The sequence below is a fragment of the Calliphora vicina genome, chromosome 4 (genome assembly GCF_958450345.1).
Source record: "Calliphora vicina chromosome 4, idCalVici1.1, whole genome shotgun sequence".
Lineage (NCBI taxonomy): Eukaryota > Metazoa > Arthropoda > Insecta > Diptera > Calliphoridae > Calliphora > Calliphora vicina.
In genome coordinates, this window is record NC_088783.1 from 38,656,341 (window position 1) to 38,677,193 (window position 20,853).

General features: G+C 28.1%; 1 protein-coding gene across 6 annotated transcripts in view; it reads left to right on the forward strand.

Moving 5' to 3' along the window:
- spri (sprint) overlaps positions 1-20,853 on the forward strand; it is a 352,783-nt gene that overhangs the window by 210,863 nt on the left and 121,067 nt on the right. For all 6 annotated transcript variants that reach the window (XM_065510259.1, XM_065510260.1, XM_065510263.1 and 3 more), the window contains exon 3: positions 8,014-8,581. In XM_065510259.1, the coding sequence (XP_065366331.1) occupies positions 8,014-8,581 (568 nt within the window). The remainder of the gene's footprint in view (positions 1-8,013; positions 8,582-20,853) is intronic.

The window sequence follows — 20,853 nt, forward strand, 5'->3', positions numbered from 1 at the left end:
AACGATATTTTAGCAGTAACGTTATTCGAACTGAAAAGATAGCCTAAGTTGATTAATATTATTTAAATTAGATACATTTCATTAATTAATTATAATTTCAGTAAAATTTATTTCAAATATCGTTCATAAGCTGTTTTAAAAAGTCTTCGGTGACATTTCTAGACCAGCTGTTTATTTATTTTCGAAATTTCGAATGGTTAAATATATTGCAGCTCTAAGTAATTTAGATCTTGCAGTTTAAAATGCAGAGCACTAATAATTCGTTTTCGTCCGTATTTTCTATGATGTATTGCTTTTTTCCATTTCAACTTAATGGCTGCCATGTTCGTTTGTTGATGCGTCTTTTTTATGTTTTTCTTATACTTTTTATTCTAAAAATTTTTCGAAATTACATACAATATAATAATGACTTGAAGAAAGAAAATTAAATACAATTTGCGGTTTATTGGCATAATAAATGAAGAATGAATGCACAATTATTTATGAGCCATTATAGTGTAAAACAATTTTCTTAGTATTTTTTTGCCATTTAATAGAAAATAAGCATTTTAAACATTTATATGTTTATGAGTTTTTATGAGTTTTAAAGGGGATTTTAAACACATTTCCATATACATATTTTGCATTTTTATTTATGTTGTCTTCTCTACATTTCAAAATGCATTTAGGTATTTTTTTTATTATTATTATTTCTATAAATTTGTGTTTAACATACATATTTTCTATTTGTATTTATAAAACTATAAAATTTATGTTTATGTGCAGAGAAATACAGTTTATTTTATAATTTTTTAAATAAACTTTTAATTAACTTGCTGACTGCTGGCTGCAGCGTTTGCCAGTCTTCGTGAGGGAATGTTTGCTGAAGTTGTAGAAATGAGTTTTTATTGGTTTTTTTATGAATTTGAAAAATAATGTGGAAAAAATTTAGTACAACTTCCTAGTTTTATGTTTACTGTAATTACAGGTTGTAAAATGTTGTAAATTATGATATAATAAAGTGACACACAAATTGTTATGTATTCTTCTATGTAATTATATATGGTGCAATTTTATGTTCGAATTTTGATTATTTAACTGTTTGGAAAATTTTACTCAAAAAATCGTATATAAAGAAATATAGACAATTTAAAAACAAACTAAAATATTGTGCTCTACAAATTCCTAATATTAAAAAAATTACACATTTTGCTTTAACAAATGTTTCCCAAAACATGCTTTACCCAATAAAACTGAAACAATCTCAAATTCATTGCCACTGAATGATTAGATTTTGATTTAATGCAAAATTAATAGCTTCTAATGTAATTTATGACAATGAACTTTCAAATTAAAAATCTCTTTTTTTCATTTATCTTATATTTTATAAAAAATACATACATATTTGAAAGAGTACATGTTTGAATTATAGACAAGTCAACCCTCATAGCAAAAAAATGTATTAAAAATTTGACATAAAAATCATTAATCATGTTAAAGTCTGTTTTGCTCTCGATTAAATTGAAGTTTAAATGTCAAATTGAAATATGTCACAAATTATACACTTGACATATGATCCACATACCAAAAAAAATAAAACAAGCAACATAAATATTTTAAGAGATTTGGGTGTAATAATAAAAAATTTAAACAGAAATCATAAATTATATTACATAAAATACAATAAATTAACAAATCATTTATTTGGATAATAGAGTGCCCTGTAGGACGAAATTTTATAGGAATGTCACTCAAAAAATTAGTATGAATATGATGAATAGGAGAAAAGGAAGTTCTCTACCCAATATTAAAATCTCAATATCAATATACTTTGAATAATACTTTTTATAAAAAAAAAAATTGTATGGACATTTTATTTTATATAACCTTTTATAAAATTAAAAACTGATTATGAATCAAATGGTAATTATTTCAGTCAAATTTATTTCAAATACCGTCCATGAACAGTTTTGAAAAGTTTTGGGAGACATTTCCAGAGCAGCTGTTTATTTATTTTCAAAAATTTTAATGGTTTTGATCACTGTTACAGTTTGGTGGCATTAACTTTGCTCCATAAAAAGATATTTTGTATATAAAAGTCAAGGTTAGCTACCGTTACCGCTAAGCTACCATTGACCAAAATAACTGCAATTATCGTTACAATTTTTTTTATTTCAATACTTGACTATATTGAAATCTACAGAATTTAAATTAAAATTTATAATAAAATACCGCCTTTGTCAACTTATTTTTAATTTTTATTAAAAACTAGTTGACCGCCCGGTAGCATTTACTAATGTTAGTTCGTCAAGTTTCTCCAACCCTGCCTGTTCTTATTTATTTGCAAATAAAATATCTAAATTTGGTCTACATACTTTAGGGGCTTTTTTATTACAATTGACTGGACTCAAAAAATCCGGTTTTAGTCGTAATTTTTTAATTTTACTTCTTTACAAACCATCTCCTGAAAATTTCGAATCGAATAAAAACAAGTAAGAGATCTATATTCGGCTGTGCCGAATCTTATATAATACCCTTCACCAAATTATACTTTAAATTAAATTTTTTTAAATATTTTTAGGTAAACAAAATTTAATTTTTTCTTAATTGTTTTTAAAATTTTTTTTATTTTTTTTAAAAAAAAAGTTTTTTCTAATTTTTTTTTTTTTTTAAAAAATTTATGACAAAAAAATTTTTTGATGAAAAAAAATTCGGACTAAAAAATATTTTTTCCGATTTTGACCCATTGTAAGTCCAACTTACTATAGCCTTATCTACATCGTTGCAATGGGCTTTGAAATATCTATCATTAGATATCCATATTGTCAATGACTTAGTAATCCATATATAGATCAAAAATAGGTCAAAAATCGAGGCTGTCCCGGGTTTTTGCTCATATCTCCGTCATTTATGGACCGATTTTACTGATTTTAAATAGCAAACTTCTCGAAAGCATGTCTGACAGAATTGTTGAAGATTTGGATCCCGAAGATATCTGGGGTCTTCAGAAAATTGATTTCAACATACAGACGGACAGACAGACGGACATGGCTTAATCGACTCCGTTATCTATAAGGATCCAGAATATATATACATTATAGGGTCGGAAATGAAAAATGTAGAAATGTAGGTGAAGGGTATAAAAAATCTGCCAAATCGCTCCAGCCGTTCTCACGTGATGTTACATACATGGACCATTTCATATATAGATTTAATTCAGTAAGAAATATTCGAAATTAATTTTCATTAAAATAATGAAATAAATGAAAAATAATTTTTTTGGGTAATTTTTAGTAATAATTTAACTCGGGATAAAAATATCGTTACCGAAATAACAACAAATACCGTTGCCGAAATAACCAGTTAATCTAAATTAGCCTTACTGTTTCGAATCGGTAGCCAATCTTCATAAAAGTACAACAAAATATTTGTTTCCATTTTGGTTGTAAAAAGTTTTATTGTGTTAAAAAACGGTTATTTCATGAAAAAAATTTTCTTTGGTGAAAAACTGTTTTTTGTATGTAAATAAACGATTTAAGACCTCCGACATTTATGGGCCGATTTTGTTAATTTGGATTGGTTCTTTCGAAAATTATTCTTTGATGAAAATCCGGGTTTTTCGTTGAAAATAAATTTTTGTTAACAACTAGTTTTCTTCGGTTGAAAAACGGTTTGATGGTAAAAAAAAGTTTTTGGTGAAAAAACGGTTATTGGGTGGAAAACGTTTTCTTTGGAGAGAAAAAGTTTTTAAGTGAAAATTAGTTTGAAGCGTTTCTTTTATAAAAAGCGGTTTGAAGTGAAAATATTGTTTTTAGATGGAAAACTCGTTCTTTGTTTTTAGGTGAAAAATAACGGTTATTTGTTGAAAAACTGGTTGTTAGGAGAAATATTTATTGTTACAAAAATGCAAACTCAGTTATACGTCGTCCCTTTAAGGTCCAATGTTGATGGGTCCATATTTTATACATATAGGCTTTAAAAATCGTTACAATCAGGATAAGAAATACTTAAATCAAAACTAGATTAAGACGGAATTTATAGCGATTTATGTATATTCTTATACAATAAAACAATAGTGTATAAGCATATACAACATTATTTTTTATTGCATAATAAGAATCTACATAACTGATTCTATATGTGTTCAAAATTTTATGAAATTCTATTTCCACAAAGTGGGTCAAAAGATCAATTGAAATATTACTTTTGTTCTAGATGTCTACTAACACAAAAATGTTAAACTCAATTATTTCGAAATGGCAAACAAAATATACACTATGGCTTTATTAAGGGGACGATATTATATATATTTCTTATATATTTTTTAAGTATATATTCTGTTTTGTTTTTATTTGTTTAAAATAACTTCAATAATTAATTTTACAAATTTTTCGGTGACCTATTTCTATTAAAAAATGTTGATTGTGTTGGCCACTGTCTTCATTATCCAGTATATGGCTATTATCCAATACCTTTAAATTGGTTGTAGATCTGGGCAATTTGATTGGGTAAAGGCTTGACTTAGAAATGAAAGCAAATCATTTGAAGATAATCTTTAGTGGAAGAATTTGTATCACAAAATATGCATCTCAGTTGACCCGGCAATAATATTTTAGGTAACTTAGAAGTTGAAGGATTTTTTAATCCTGATTAATACTGTTCTGGACTATCTCATAATAAAACTACAGCCCAGGACCTGTGCCAAGTCTAAAATGATCAAACTTATTTACTACTTGAAATGCTTATACCTTTTTGCCCTTAACATTCTTTAAAGGCGTTTATATCTGAACGTTGTGACCATTTTGGAAACATATTTCCATTAAAATGTGTAAATAAGTTAAATTCGGTTGATTTTAAATACTTAAATTGAAATGTGTGGGGTGTTTTTCTCTCCCTTGTGAACTAAGACACAAACTGATTTCAAAAACTCGAATGAGTATTAATTCTGTCATATTTCTCAAATATTATATTATACCATTAAAATGTGTGTTACACTTTTTATGGAAACAATCCTTAGACTCTTAAAAATCACTATTACTTTGCCTTGAGCTTAAAAATACATTTCAATCCTCTTAAAACTTTGTTTCCATACTACTCTTAGGTCGTTTGCCCTAAAAATAAGAAAAACTTTTATTTTTAACATCAATTAATAATTAAATTCGATTTTTGTTATAAAACAACTAAACAAAAAAAGCACTACAAAAAGCTTTACAAATAAACAAATTTCCCAAACAACATCCAAAAACAAATTTTAAAAGCAAAAACTCTGTTAAAAATAGCCTGAAGCTAGTAAAACCGCCCAAAAATAAATTGAAATAAGTTTTTTTTTTCGTTTGCAAAAAAGAAAATCCTCAAAATTTGTTGTAAATAAGTTTCATTTTATTTTTGCTGCTTGGCCATTCAAAAAAAAAACTTTTAAAATAATTTGAAGAGTTGTGTAAAAGCAAAAAATAAACAACAAAGTTAATGAAAATGCAATTGACATTAATTGAATTTTTGCGTTTTGTTTTTCTTTTTGCATTTAATTTAAGCGCACTTTGCTTGCAATTACTTGAAATAGACATGCATCTAAAATCTAGTATTTTTTTGTATTTTTGCTTACAAACAAAAGTGTACTTGCACTTTTTTTCTGAGAATTTGAATTTTTATTCAAACAGAATTTAATGTAAAAAAAAAAAGAAATAAGGTTAAGGATTTTGTTCTTTTATAAACTTGAACAAAGTAAACAAAAAATTTGGTTGGTAAATAAGATGAACTAAAAAAAGTTTTAGTTCTATAGAAATGGGAAAACAAAACGGAGAATAGAAAAAATAAATTGAACAAAAGTATTTGCTTTTCAATTTAATGTAAAAATACATACGTACATATTTTATTTAAATATTAATGTGTTTTCTATCACAGTTTTTCAATCAAAATACAAATAATGGAAATAAATTTTTTTTTTAAGAAAAAGTTTTTGCTTTACAGTGGCATCGGCTATAATTTTCTGTAAAATTAAAAGAAAAACAAGTAAGAAAGTACGATCGGTCAAGCCCGACCATATAATAACCTACACTAAGTAAAAGAGCAAAAACATTTTTCTTTTAAAATTTCAATAATTTATACTTTTGAGTGAGTTTCGGAAGTGGGCCTTATATGGGGGCTATGCACCGATCACCATGAAATTAGGTCGTGTGATTTATGACTAAATTAAAGTTAACTATGTTGAATTTTGTGTGTATACCAACATTTTTAAGCGATTTATGCACGTTAAAGTGATTTTCGGAAGCGGGTCTATATGGGAGCTATGACTAATTATGGACCGATCGTAACAAAATTTGGTGACATGAATTTTGTGTATATAAAACTTATTTGGAGCGGAATTTGTGGAGATACATATATAATTTAAACATTTATGACCGATAAAGTCCAATTTTGGAAGGACATTTGTATGGGGGCTAGGTGAAATAATGGACCGATTTCAGCCAGTTTCAATAGGCTTGGTCCTTGAGCCGAAAAAATAATATGTACCAAATTTCATCGAAATATCTTCAAAATTGCAACCTGTACTCTGCACACAAGGTTTACATGGACAGCCAGCCAGCCGACCAGACGGACGACGGACGACGGACGGACATCGTTTAATCGACTCAGAAAGTGATTCTAAGTCGATCGGTATACTTTAAGGTGGGTGTTAGACTAATATTTTTGGGCGTTACAAACATCTGCACAAACGTATTATACCCTCCCCACTATGGTGGTGTAGGGTATAATTAATAAACTTACATTTATTATTTATTAAATTAACTATGTCAATGTCAATTATTCTTATAATTTTACGATCCTGACAGATTTTACTCAAGTTCACCCAAATTGAATTTATTTCTATGAAAACTGGTACATTTTCTGCTGCTGTAGTACTTTCTTTTATGATGGGTTCCATTGTATTTATAACTTTCCTTTATTCTTTTAAACAATAAAATCTGTATGACTTACATGCATTTTATATGTTTTACTTTTAAAATATTTGTTTGCAAAACAATTTTTTTTATTCCTGATAAAATGTATTTTTGAATATTAAAACTTTGTTTTGACAAATTTGTTTTTTTTTTCTTCTGCATATTCGTATTAAAAGTTTTTCAGACGTTTTCTGTTTAAACAGGATTGAAAGTCAAAGTTGAATATAAGAAAGTAAGAAAGACATCATGTCGATTATTATTATAATAACAAATGTGTCTTCAGTATAATGTTTTAGGTAAATAATGGAAAAAAATAAGAAAAACAATTTTACAATTTTCTTGTTTATATGTTAGCTTAAGTAAATAATGGGAGTAGTTAAACTTTGTTTGATTAACTTAAGTTAAATGACAGTTTAACTAAACTCGGTTTAACTATTACGTATTTTCTTAAAGCATTTCAAAACAATATAGTTCACGCATTAGTCGCTCTGGTGGACTTGCCACCAGATCTTTACAAAATACATGTGATTTTCAAAATTCACTATCCTATAGAAATGTTTATTTTCATTTCCATTAAACCTATTTTCCTCCATGTTATAAACAAAATCAAAAAGTCATTGTAATACAAAAGAAAATAAATAAATTGCAATACTTAGCAAATAATTATAAGCTAAAAACTCCCTTGAATTTAAATTGTTTTAAATCATACCAAACAATCATTAACTTTTTGCATAATTACTGAAAACAATAAAAAAAAACATACACAAATCAAAAGTTTATTGCCACTTAAAGAAAAAAAGAAAATGAAATTGAAATTAAGCAACGTTAAACAGGGGCTTAACTCACAAACAGGCAAAAAAGCATAAGTTGCTCAATTAAACTTCAAATAAAACATGATGATGATGGAAAAAAGCAGCAACAGCAGAAAACTTTGTTTAATTAACATAAAACATGCAAAAACATGGAAACACATGAAGTTTCCTTAAAAATGTTTTAAAAAGAAATAACAACAAGTGTTTTTCCAAAAAAAACTTATTAAATTTTAATTAATATTGAAATATTTATTAATTTTTCTTGAATTTCTTTTAATTTCTAGATCCTCCGATTCCTCTACAATAACGGCAACATCAGCCACAACAATTGCCACACATCACACAGCAACAGGAGCTTTGTTGCATCAACAGCAACAAAATCAATTTCAAACAAATTTAACAAATAGTACAGCGACTTCATCATCAACAACAACAGCCTCCTCCTTAAATAATCATCATCATAACAACAACAATAATAGCAACAACAACAACATAAGCAGCAGCAGCTTAAACAACCATCAACGTCTACCATTTTGTGGTTTAGATTCCATTAAAGGAAGTGACAATAATGGTGGTGATGGAATTGCTGGTGGCAGCGGCTGCTTGATGGGTGGTGGCGGCGGAGGCGGCAAAACAAATTTAAGTTTCGATTTAAACGGCAGCATTAGCTCTCATACACACATGGGTATGCACACAATGATTCACGGTGGCATGCCCCTCGATAATGCTTCGGAACAGTTTCATTCGTTGGATGCCAATGATAGTTCATGCTGTGGCGATGGACAATTTGAAGATGATATGCAGGCGTTATTGCCAAAATGTTCACGTCTATCGAGAGATGAATTAAGTCAGGTAGGTGAATGAAATAAGATGATTTTAGTGAAACAACAAACGTATTCAAAGCTGTTTTACTGTTTATTAAAGTGGCACCAACAAAACTTTTTGGTTGTCTAACTGGCCGGGTAACTTATCATAATTTTAAATATATTTTTTCCATACAAAAAAAATATATTTAAACATTGATTGGCCTTAACTATGTTTAAAATTATGATAAGTTACCCGGCCTAAAAGGAAGATTTAGTTTTGTTAGAAATTTAATTTTGTTTAATTATGTCTGTATTAAAGTAAAATGTATACAAACATATTCCTTGTTTAATATTTAATTTGTACATGTTTATAAAAGAAAACTTAACCTAAATTCGTAAAATTAACTCATTTAAGGGTCATCAAAAATTAATAAAAAAAAATTCGGATTTATCTAAAATAGTCTAAAAAGGCAAACACGATTATAGAAAAAAAATATTTTTGAGAGAAAAGGAAAATAAAGGAATTTAGGTATTTAAGTGAAGTTATCAACCAATTGATTAAACAAGACCTATAAAAGTTCCGAATTTGATTATAATTTCTTTAAAATATCTCCAATCCTCACGAATTATTTCCAAAATAAAAAAATTCTAAATTACTTTGTGATGTACAGTGGTTAAGGTTAGTATGGAATATTCAAAGATTTTAGGTTAGGTTCCATACGCAGCCACTTTTCAAGCAGTTCAATCAGGATACTTATTCGACATCCATTGTTTCCTAGGTGAATCAATGGTTGCGTCTCAGATTCATCCTTGATAACTCATCTTAACACGAAAGGAAAGGGGTTAAAATGATAATAAAGTATTTTTTGCTTCGAAAATGTCGAATTTTGTGCCAACAAGGCGTAATAAGCTGGAAGTTTTGCTTTTCTTTCATAATTTTAAAAAAAATTACCGCTGAGGCACACCGATTGCATACCAAATATTATGGTGAATGTGCTCCATTGGTTTCAACGTGTGAGGGACAATGATCGGCCAGGCCATGGAGTTCAAGCATTGGAGACATTACTTCAAGAATATTGTTGTAAAACTCAACAAGAGCTTACAAAATCATTTGGAGCTACTAAAGCAGCAATTTCTTAACGTTTGCGAGCAGCACGATTCATCCAAAAGCAGGGAAATTTGACCTTGAAGGACGAGAGACCTTGAAGGACGATTTTCCATGTCCGAAATTAAGCTTAAAGCTTGCGATGAAAAATTATTCTATTACTATAGCCCTAAGCGTAAGAGTTCGTATTTGAAGTCAGGAGAACCAGTCGAATCGACACCAAAGCAAAATATCCATAGCGCTAAGGTAATTCTATGTATTTGGTGGGAGTAAAAGGGTCCTATCCTATTATATTATGAGCTGCTGAATTCTGACCAGACCATCACAGGGAATTTGAACCGTTGCCAACTGATTCGTTTAAAGTGAGCTTTGGCCGAAAAACGCCCAGAAAATTCCAGGTTATGAACACCACTTACAGAAACAGACTAATGTTATAAAACAATCCAACAAATACAAATTGATATAGAGGAACTGATATAGAGGAACTGAAAAATACAGATATTTATCAACCTATAAAGAATCCATTTCATTTATAAATGGTGTATTTGAATATTTCAGTTCTTTAATACCAACATAAACTCATACACATACAGAAGTTCTTTTACTCATAAAATTAAAAAAATAAGGAAAGAATATACTCTTTTTTACAACAATTTAAACAACTGGTTCATAAAATAAACAGTTTATTCATAAAACTCAATACTAGAACACTCTACTATGTCTTTATCTTCATTTCACTACCATTTTTTCTTCTATTTTATGCTCCATAACTGGCTAAACACAAGTGAAGAAATAGGAAATGCGTGAAGGTGTGTGTAAATACATCAAAGCCGGGTATAACGAATGTATAATATCAAGCGTTTTCATTTATTCTTGGTATTTTTTTAAAATTTCAGAACGCTTACTTATTTTTATTCCACTGTTTATTGTCATACTTAATTTAAAAAAAATATTACAATTTTGTATTTCATTCTAAAATAAATTTTCAAAATCCTAAAACTCTCTTCTATTTGCCATACTTGAAAACACTTCAATTACAAAATTTTCCATCCTATAATCTTAAAAGAAGAGGATGGAAAGACGATTACCTCTTACTATTCCCTATATCGTAGTAAAGAAAAATATGTTCTTTATTATTCATATAAGATATTCGTATTCGTTATACCAAGCTTTTTCTGTACTTCTTCCTTGAAGTTGAGGTATTTGTTTTGCGAAATTACTCATAAGCCAATGTAAATAACAAAACAATGAAGACAAATGTGTTTGTATGAAGTCTAAGAGAGTATCTCCGGTTGTGTGAGTGCGATTTATATGTAAATATAACAACAATAAAATGGGAGGAAAAGCGTTGCATACTTTTAGAGAGGTCTTAAGCTAAATAAGGAATATTATTTTAAATTTATTTACCTTGAGGGAAAATGATAAAGTTGTTGTTTTTTATAACATTTTCTTCATTTCATAAAACACAACAAATTGGGTTTTCTGTAAAGAGAAAATAAAGAAATATTTGTTGAGTAACAGAAATTAAATTAGTTTTTAAAGTTGTTATTTTTACATTTTTGCAGCAAATGAAATGAATTGTATAAAATTTACTAAAACATAAAAGTTAAAATAATGAAAATTCTCGATTTTTGAGTATTAAATAAAAAAATATCCAGGATAGCTTTTGAAGTTATTTGATATGCATAAAAATTAATCAAAAGTTTATTGATATGCAAACATCGCTATATATTTCTCATTAGTATTTACACAAGACTTGCATACACTTTTTTTGCTGCAAAATTTCACATGGTTCTGAACTATTTTATAGATGATCCTGCCATTGCAACTAGGTCACAATAAAATAAAGGCCATACAACAGGCACCAGTACTAAAGGAAGAGTATGAAGGGCCATTCCAATTAATATGTTTATTTTTTTTTCGTTTTTTAATGATAAAAATTAAATTTTGTTAGATAAATCACTATTTTCGACTATTGCCTGAAGTAGGGTACCCGTTTATATTGGTTTAAAAATTTGTTAGAAAATCTTTGAGAAATATTACAAAAAATTAGGCTCCATTATTGTAAAAATTTTGACATTTTTCAAACTCATTTCAAAATTTTGACTTTGATTATTTTTGACGACTAGGTGGATTGAGATATTGCCAAAAAACATTTTAAATGTTATTTTAAAATTTATTAGAAATAAAGATATTTGAAGATATTTGCGAATAACAAAATAATGTCAAGGTAAAAAACGAAAATTTTAAAAATCAATCTTAAATATCTTTTAAACTATAAGACATAATTTACTGAAATAAACAAACATTTTATTACCATGTCGCTTACTTTATAACTATGTTTCAAATATGCCCATAGTTGTACAAGCTGAACAAAGTTTTCCTAACCCGAGGTGGTCGTGTTCCAACTGGGTGGTCTCAAAAGCCTATGTTTCATTTCAATCGGACGGGTTGTATAGAAAATTCAGATTTGTTACCACATATTTTAATCGACCCACTGTGTAACAGTTGTAGCAGACGAGTATGTATTTCATTCTGTTTATAATGTATTTCATTGAATATAAAATATTCAGAAATATTTTTTCCAATATTTTCTTTAATTTCATTCAATTTAAATGAATTGAAGCCCTATTAAGTTAGTTTATTTAGAACCTAGTTTTTATATTGTAAATTTACCAAAAATCCAATCCCTTATAATAAACCAAATTCATCTCACTCTATTATTTTCACTTTATTTAAAAAAATAAGAACAAAAAAATCTCATGATGAATGCAGAAAATACTATGTATAAAAAGCATTATAACAAATAAACAAAAAGTGAAAAAAGTACCAGCCGACAATTACATTTTTCATGCATCAACACATTGCAACTGAAATAAATATGTTGGTAACACTTTTGCTACCAAAAAACAAAACAAAATATGTACAAAAAAAGTTAAATTTAATAACGAATGATAAAGTATGCAGACTGGAATTTCTACAACAAATCCATACAATCAAACACATTAGGAAGCACCAAAAAGAGTTTACTATTTGAAGCTGACTTAAAAGGTTAAACTAATACCAAACAAGTTTCAATAAAATAAGTTTACATTCAAAATAAAATTAAAAAAAAAATTACCTAAAACCTTAAACTATTTTTTCGGAGACCCTCCTAATAAACCTGAATCTATTCACGTACATTGCAAGAGTTTTATATATGAACATAATAAATAAAATGTGTAAATATGAATAAAAATAAAATAAAATACATATTCAAGGAGACGTATCACAAAAAAAAAGTACAAAATCATACCACATTCAACAATGTCATGAAGCCTTTTGGCAATATTTTTGCTGTTTTTCTCTCTATAGCCAAGTACAATATAAATATAAAAAAAAATATTTCAAGAACTTTTCCCTTTTTTAATAAAATTCGTTTGGGTTTTTTTTGTAGCTTTTTATTTCCACTCAACACGAATATGTTTGTGTGTGTGTCATTTTATTTGATTTATTTCATGCAGTGCAAATTACTTTAAATTTGATTTTCCTGCTGCATACTTTTGGGTGTTCGCTTTTTATTTTATACATTCATTCTTACATATGAATGGCTTTTGTTTTGTATAGTTAAGTGTGTAAGTTTGCTTACAATTACATTAATACATATTCTAGGATTTTTTAAGGATTTATTTATATGTTTTCTTTTCTTTTTTCAATACGCGTAAATAAATTTTAAGTATATATACTTTTGGTCTTATTTTTTTCTGATTTTTTACCTTATATTTTGTGTATATTTTTTTCTATAGAATTTATTTCTTGAGATTTATTTGCTTTTAAAATTTTCAACAAGGTAATTTAACGTATTGAAGCATCTATAACAAATCTTCGTATAATTCTCACACACACACTCTCACATACATTGTTGTGATGTAATGTGGGAGTGTAAGTGTGTAAAATCTATTACATCTACTTTTATTTGTGGCGGAGTTTAAAGGAGTGCATTCTTTCTATAAAATAAATAATTTCAAGTAATTGATAAAAACATATTAAAGGATTTTAGAAAATGAAATGTGTTAGAATACAGTTTCGACACCCTCTAGTTAAGAAAACTTTGTTCAGCTTGTAACTAGTTCAAATATGGACAAAATTAAGTACAAACTTTCCAAAACGTAATTTGTTCATGTGGAAGAAAATTAAAATATTTCTTTACAAGTGGTACAATGTTAACATTTGTAAAATCTAGCACCACAAAACCTTTATTTTGGCTTGACTGCCATCGGGTGGACTGCTATTTTTTTTGTTAGTTAGAAAACTAAATTACCATTAATATACAAAAGATTTCAGAGCAATATCAATTATGGATCCAAAAATAAACCATTTTCAATATAAAAATTCAAAAAATATTATATTTTTGCATTTTTATTAAACAAAAAAAAACTTTCTTTAAGAACATATAAGAATTTTATGTTTTTCTGTCTATTTTTCGAATACGTCGATTCTACGCCCTTCAGAATTTAACCTATTTTTTCCAATTCCAATTCCCAAAACTGGGATCAGAAAACGGAAAGCAGCTTTGGAAACCTTGATGTGTTCCCTATTTATCTCCAAAGTATTATTTTGGGCAAAATTTAAAAAAATAAAATTTTTGAGATTTTCGCTCCAATTTTTAAAAATTGCGGGATTCCCTTTGACCTTTAGACAAGCTTTTTTATACTTTGTTATTTAGAATGGCAAATTTAAAAAACGTTGACGATTTCATTGAGTTTTGTTAATAAATAAATATTTTATTACATATTTATTGAGTTTCTAAAACTAAAATTTGTATACAAATTTTAATTGGATTGCAGAAAATTAGGAACAATTTGATTCGAATTTCTTTTTCTTTAGATAAGTTAATTTTTGGTGTTAAAAAAAATTTAAGTCAATATCTCGATTAGATGCAAAAATATGCCACTTTAAAACTCAGTCCTTCAAAAATATTGGACTTTTTCATATGTCAAATTTTATACCGATCGGAATAAATTTTGATTCTGCCCCACTGTGCTCACGTTTGAATGGTGGAATCAACGAAATCGTTTTTGTATCAAAATACAACAATCCACTTAATGGTCAAGAATGGCGACCAATAGAAGGATATTGGTCAATTAGAAAAGGACTTTAACTAAGAGAGGAATGGAATATTTAAAAAGAAAGTGGACTTTGATAGACAAATTGGGACGAATATTCATTTATTCTTATTAAAACAGTTTCTGTACAAGTTTTATTATATCAATTTAATTCTTTTAAATGCCCTTTTCACATGTGTGCATTAGAGTGACAGCCGATTTTTTTTTTTTAGATTTCAAAGAGTGCCGGGTGGAATATTGTGACACTAGGCCTAAATGTTAAGTGCTGAAAATTTGAGCCAAATCGGGCAACGATTTCTGGACGCGCATCGAGGTCAAAGTTCAGATATATGCAAAATTTTACTGTTAATATGGAATAAATAGGTGAAACTCGTTAACTTTCTGCATTGTTTTCTAGAAATATGTAGATTTATTTATATTAATGAATATAACATTAAAAAAAAGTTTTGGAAATTAACCATGTATCTCCTTTGGTTCAAAATGACCCAAAAACTGTATTATCGCCAAAATTAGAGAAAAATGCAAATTTTTCAGTTTTTGAAAAAAATTTGCTACTAAATAAATACTTTTGCAATTGAATGCAAAAGAATCGAAATGCGTACGTAATTATCGTTGTAATGAGATATAAATGACAAAATTTGATTAAAAAATGTTAAAGTTATTACAAATTCGCCAGACCATTACCGTGTTTCAGACCACTTGAACAAAAAATTTAGAAAAAAAATTTAGATATTTCGAGAAAAATTAAAATAAAAGCTCATTTTTACTTAAAATATGTCCATATTTACTTGTATATGAGTTTTTGTCTTCGTAGGATACCGTTAACCTATTCGCAGGTATGGCCAAAAAAAATAATTTTTTTTAACGGCTGTTTCAAAACTCTATTTTCAAATTTTTAAAAATTTTGTTAAACAAATTTCAGATTTTTTCGATCATCACATTGGGGTTTATTGACTTCAAAATAGGGAATAAAAATATGAAAAAATTATGTCAATACCTCTTACAGTTTTTCCGTACCTGCGATTTAAATTTTGCGTTTTTCAAGAAAAACTAATTTTTTGTCCATATTTAGGCGAATGAGTCCAATTTCCTTACTGTTATAAATTTTAAGTAAAACCTATTCACAATATTATAGTCCTTGTAATTTTAAATATGTTCTGAAAGTTTTACTAAAATCGGAAAACGATAACCTTTGAATCGTGAAGGTCAAAGGTCAAATTTTTCAATATTTGGAATTTCTAATGAAAAGATAGCGAAATGTTACATATTTTTGGGCCGATTTTCATGAAACTTGAGGAAAATATAACATAAAGTCCAGAATTTAAAATAACAGCACAAAAATGGAAATTAACCCTTAGCAGCACTTGGGTCCAAATTATTCTCAACTTTTAAAATCAAGAAAAACACAACCATTTTGACCCCAAGTCCTCTTAAAGGTTAAAATTCATTTTTGCACTGTTGTTGTAAATGCTAGACCCCAATATATATTTTCCTCAAGTTTCATGAAAATCGGCCCAAAAATATGTAACATTTCGCTATCTTTTCGTTAGAAATTCCAAATATTGAAAAATTTGGCCTTTGACCTTCACGATTCAAAGGTTATCGTTTTCCGATTTTAGTAAAACTTTCAGAACATATTTAAAATTACAAGGACTATAATATTATGAATAGGTTTTACTTAAAATTTTAACAGTAAGGAAATTGGACTCATTCGCCTAAATATGGACAAAAAATTAGTTTTTCTTGAAAAACGCAAAATTTCAATCGCAGGTACGGACAAACTGTAAGAGGTATTGACATAATTTTTTCATATTTTTATTCCCTATTTTGATCTCAATAAACCCCAATGTGATGATCGAAAAAATCTGAAATTTGTTTAACAAAATTTTTAAAAATTTGAAAATGGAGTTTTGAAACAGCCGTTAAAAAAAATTATTTTTTTTGGCCATACCTGCGAATAGGTTAACGATATCCTACGAAGACAAAAACTCATATACAAGTAAATATGGACATATTTTAAGTAAAAATGAGCTTTTATTTTAATTTTTCTCGAAATATCTAAATTTTTTTTCTAAATTTTTTGTTCAAGTGGTCTGAAACACGGTAATGGTCTGGCGAATTTGTAATAACTTTAACATTTTTTAATCAAATTTTGTCATTTATATCTCATTACAACGATAATTACGTACATATTTCGATTCTTTTGCATTCAATTGCAAAAGTATTTATTTAGTAGCAAATTTTTTTCAAAAACTGAAAAATTTGCATTTTTCTCTAATTTTGGCGATAATACAGTTTTTGGGTCATTTTGAACCAAAGGAGATACAGGGTTAATTTCCAAAACTTTTTTTTAATGTAATATTCATTAATATAAATAAATCTACATATTTCTAGAAAACAATGCAGAAAGTTAACGAGTTTCACCTATTTATTCCATATTAACAGTAAAATTTTGCATATATCTGAACTTTGACCTCGATGCGCGTCCAGAAATCGTTGCCCGATTTGGCTCAAATTTTCAGCACTTAACATTTAGGCCTAGTGTCACAATATTCCACCCGGCACTCTTCAAAATTTTAACAAAAATTTTTTTCCATACAACTGATTGTCACTCTAGTGTGCATACACCTACATTAAAAAGCAATAATAGAAAAATGTGTGTGCGTATGAGTAGGATATTTGTAACATTTATAAGTTTAAGTGCATCCCTTGAGGTTTTATTTATTTGCGTTTCACATGTCGTCTGAGTTGGTTTCAATGCTGCGAACATACATATATCGAAACAATCCCACATACGTTGACGACAATTTACTCTTCCTTGCTCTCACAGCATAAAATTTTGTTTGAAAACATGTTGTATTTTATGCCCTCCAGAATTTTTTTTTGCATTTCCTGGTAGTCGCTCACTCCTTTCCAGCCAAGCAGAAACACACACACATACTCTAGTTATATTTATAACACATATCCCCGTTATTTATAGGGCTAGAGGAGGAAATCTTGTCTGTTTTTCGGTTATTATTACCCACTTGTGTCTGTTGCCAATACCACCACACACTTTAATAGTCTTATAAATTGTATGTATGAGTATATGTTTGTAGGTATGTGTGTATCTGTGTTTCATGTCATGATATGTGTAATTTATTTGTAACATGTGCGTAAGTAGCATTTATACTCGTATTTACATCTGTTTGTTTGTTTGTTTGATTCTCTGCATAAATTTGTTACTATTTTTTTGTAAGGCTGAAAATTCCTTACATTGATTTCTATTATTTTACACTGTTAGATGTTTTTTATTACAAATTAGGGTGGTTTTCCAAATGTATTTGTCAAAAAATCTATTTTTATTGGTTTCCCAAATAAAATATTACAATTTAAAATAAGCAGCAAAAAAAAATCGATTTCAAATAAAGATAAAAGTAGAAAATTGAATTCAGCATTAAAAAAAAAATAAAAAAGAAACATTGATTGGTAGAATTTTTAAAGTTTAATAAAAACACCAGGGACCGTAACGGTTATAAGTGATATCAAACAAAGTTATTTTAAAACTGTTATTTTGTGACTTTAAAAATTATTCCACGTAAAAAAAAAATTCGCATGAAACTCATCATTTAAGGAGTTTTATTTTTCCTGTCAGAAAAAAAAAATCATTTGAGGAGTTTTATTTTTCTCGTCAGAAAATAAAACTCATTTTAAGTAAATTGACACCTAAAGCTTGCCGCTGGTCAGATCATTACAATTTATAAAGCACCTTGCATTGCAATTGAATAAATTTTCATTAAAATAAAATCAAGTGGGATTTTAATTTATTATTGTTTCATTCAATAAAGAAAAATACTGAAAAAATAAAGGAAATACTGAAATTAAGTAGAAAATATACGAAAAGAGTTTTATTTTATGACGGAAACAATAAAACTCCTCAAATGATTTTTTAAAGGAAAAATAAAACTCCTTAAATAAGTTTATTTGTATGACGACTATTTAAAACTCCTTTTCAAGAGTTTCATGCAAACTTTTATTTTTACGTTGAAAAATAACTGTTAAATGTGGAGTTGAGATTATTTTTTTTAATAGCACCATAGACTTTGAAAGAGCACGTTGAGCACGAATCTATTGGTATATAACAGTATAGGTCTCCGCTGACTCTAACATAGAGAGCTTTTGTTTTAAATTTTTGCTGGATAACCGTTATTTACGGTCCCTGAAAATCACTGAAAATAGATTTTCTTATTAAAGAAAAGTACAGCATTTGTCTAAAAATTTTATATTTCTTAAGTGAAATATAGAAAAGTTTGCTCTTATGGGAAATATGATTAATTTAAAGCATAATTTAAAACAAGTATACGCCCCAGAAAACTTCATTTTAATACCCCCATTAAGTATACGAGCTGCTGCACCACAAAATACCACACAGTGGGATCGATCGGCAAAAAGTGGGAATAAATCTGTATCTTCGAAGCTACCAGTCCGACCAGTGTTTAGAAGATACCGATTTATTACCGCTTCCTATCGAACTACCCCTCTGTGGAACAGTTCATTCAACTTCCATATGAATATGCAAAGCATACAACTACTCTATATGACAAATAATCATGTCAAGCATGACTTGCAAAAATATCCCCTTTTTTGAAAAATTTTCAATAGCCAACAAACAAATAAAACCATTTATCAAAATTTAACACACACATACTATAAACTCTCCTACAAAAGCTTAGAAACAATAAATATTTTGGGTTTGTATTGCGAGTGCATAGCCTTTTGAAAACTCGCAAGATATTTTAATTAAATATGCAGAAATTACAAAATCAGCAACAATGGCAATAACAATTAAGTACTACAAACAATACGAAAACGAATACAATCTAAAATGATTATAATGTCTATCTACTACACCCTAAAAACAACAAGTTTTTAACACTCACTTTTGATTTCCTTCATTGCCTGACACAACACCACAATAGCAATGAAGCAAAATGTGGTATTTTGTATTCATTCGTTCGTTCATTTTGCATGACACTTTAGTAATTTACAAAATATGTATCAGAATCTAAAGAAGCAACCATTTTTCCTATTTGCATAACTAATTATCTACTAAATTGATTTGTCAAATTGTTTGGTGCCACATGCAACATTGTTTAAGTTCACATTTAGGTTGGCTGTGATGATATTAAGACAGCAAAAACACACGCAGAGGTTTAATTGGGAGTCCCCTATGCCCGACTGTGTGTTGTCTCTGTCAAATTCAGCAAAATTTTCCCATTACGCTGTAATGAAAGTATTTAAGTGAGTATTTAAATTAACTTTTTTTTTTGTCATCTTCATGTACATTTATATGTTTGTGTTTAATAGTAAAGGAATTCCTTTTTGTTGTTTGTTTGTTTCCTTTATTTAAGTATGATAAATGTTGTACGTGTTTGGGAAATTACAGCATTATGTCAACCAGTCTATAGTTTCTCACTCAAACAACAGTGTGTCAAAAGATTAATTGAAATTGTTGTAGGATGTTTGAAATTTTTTTCTAAAAAAAATAAAGACGAACGGACGTGTGACAGAGTCCATTTCAAAGTTTTTTTGCTTTATTAAAATATTTAACTTTTTTGCCACGTGATTTCATTAACGTTAATAGTAGACCATTCTGGGAATCATATTGAAGAAATGTCAAGAAAGTGTGTAAATAAGTTTTGATAAAATTGACAAGTTGTTGTTTAAGAAAGAAACGTGTAAACGGTTTTATGGGAATGCAAACATAACTGTTGTATTTGGAATAATAATAGCAATAATTATTACATTTTGAAACTCTACTCTACATAGAATAGAGTAAACTCGACTGTACTCTAAACAAACTAAAGTAAACTCTAGACAGTAAACTCTAGCAAACCCTACTCTAGACAATCTAGACTAGAGTAAACCCTACTCTAGACTAACTAGACTAGAGTAAACTCTACACTAGACAGTCAAGTATATACTAGTCTAAACAATACTAGAGTAAACTCTAATCTAGATAGTCTAGGCTAGAGTAAACTCTAATCTAGATAGTCTAGGCTAGAGTAAACTCTAATCTAGATAGTCTAGGCTAGAGTAAACTCTAATCTAGATAGTCTAGGCTAGAGT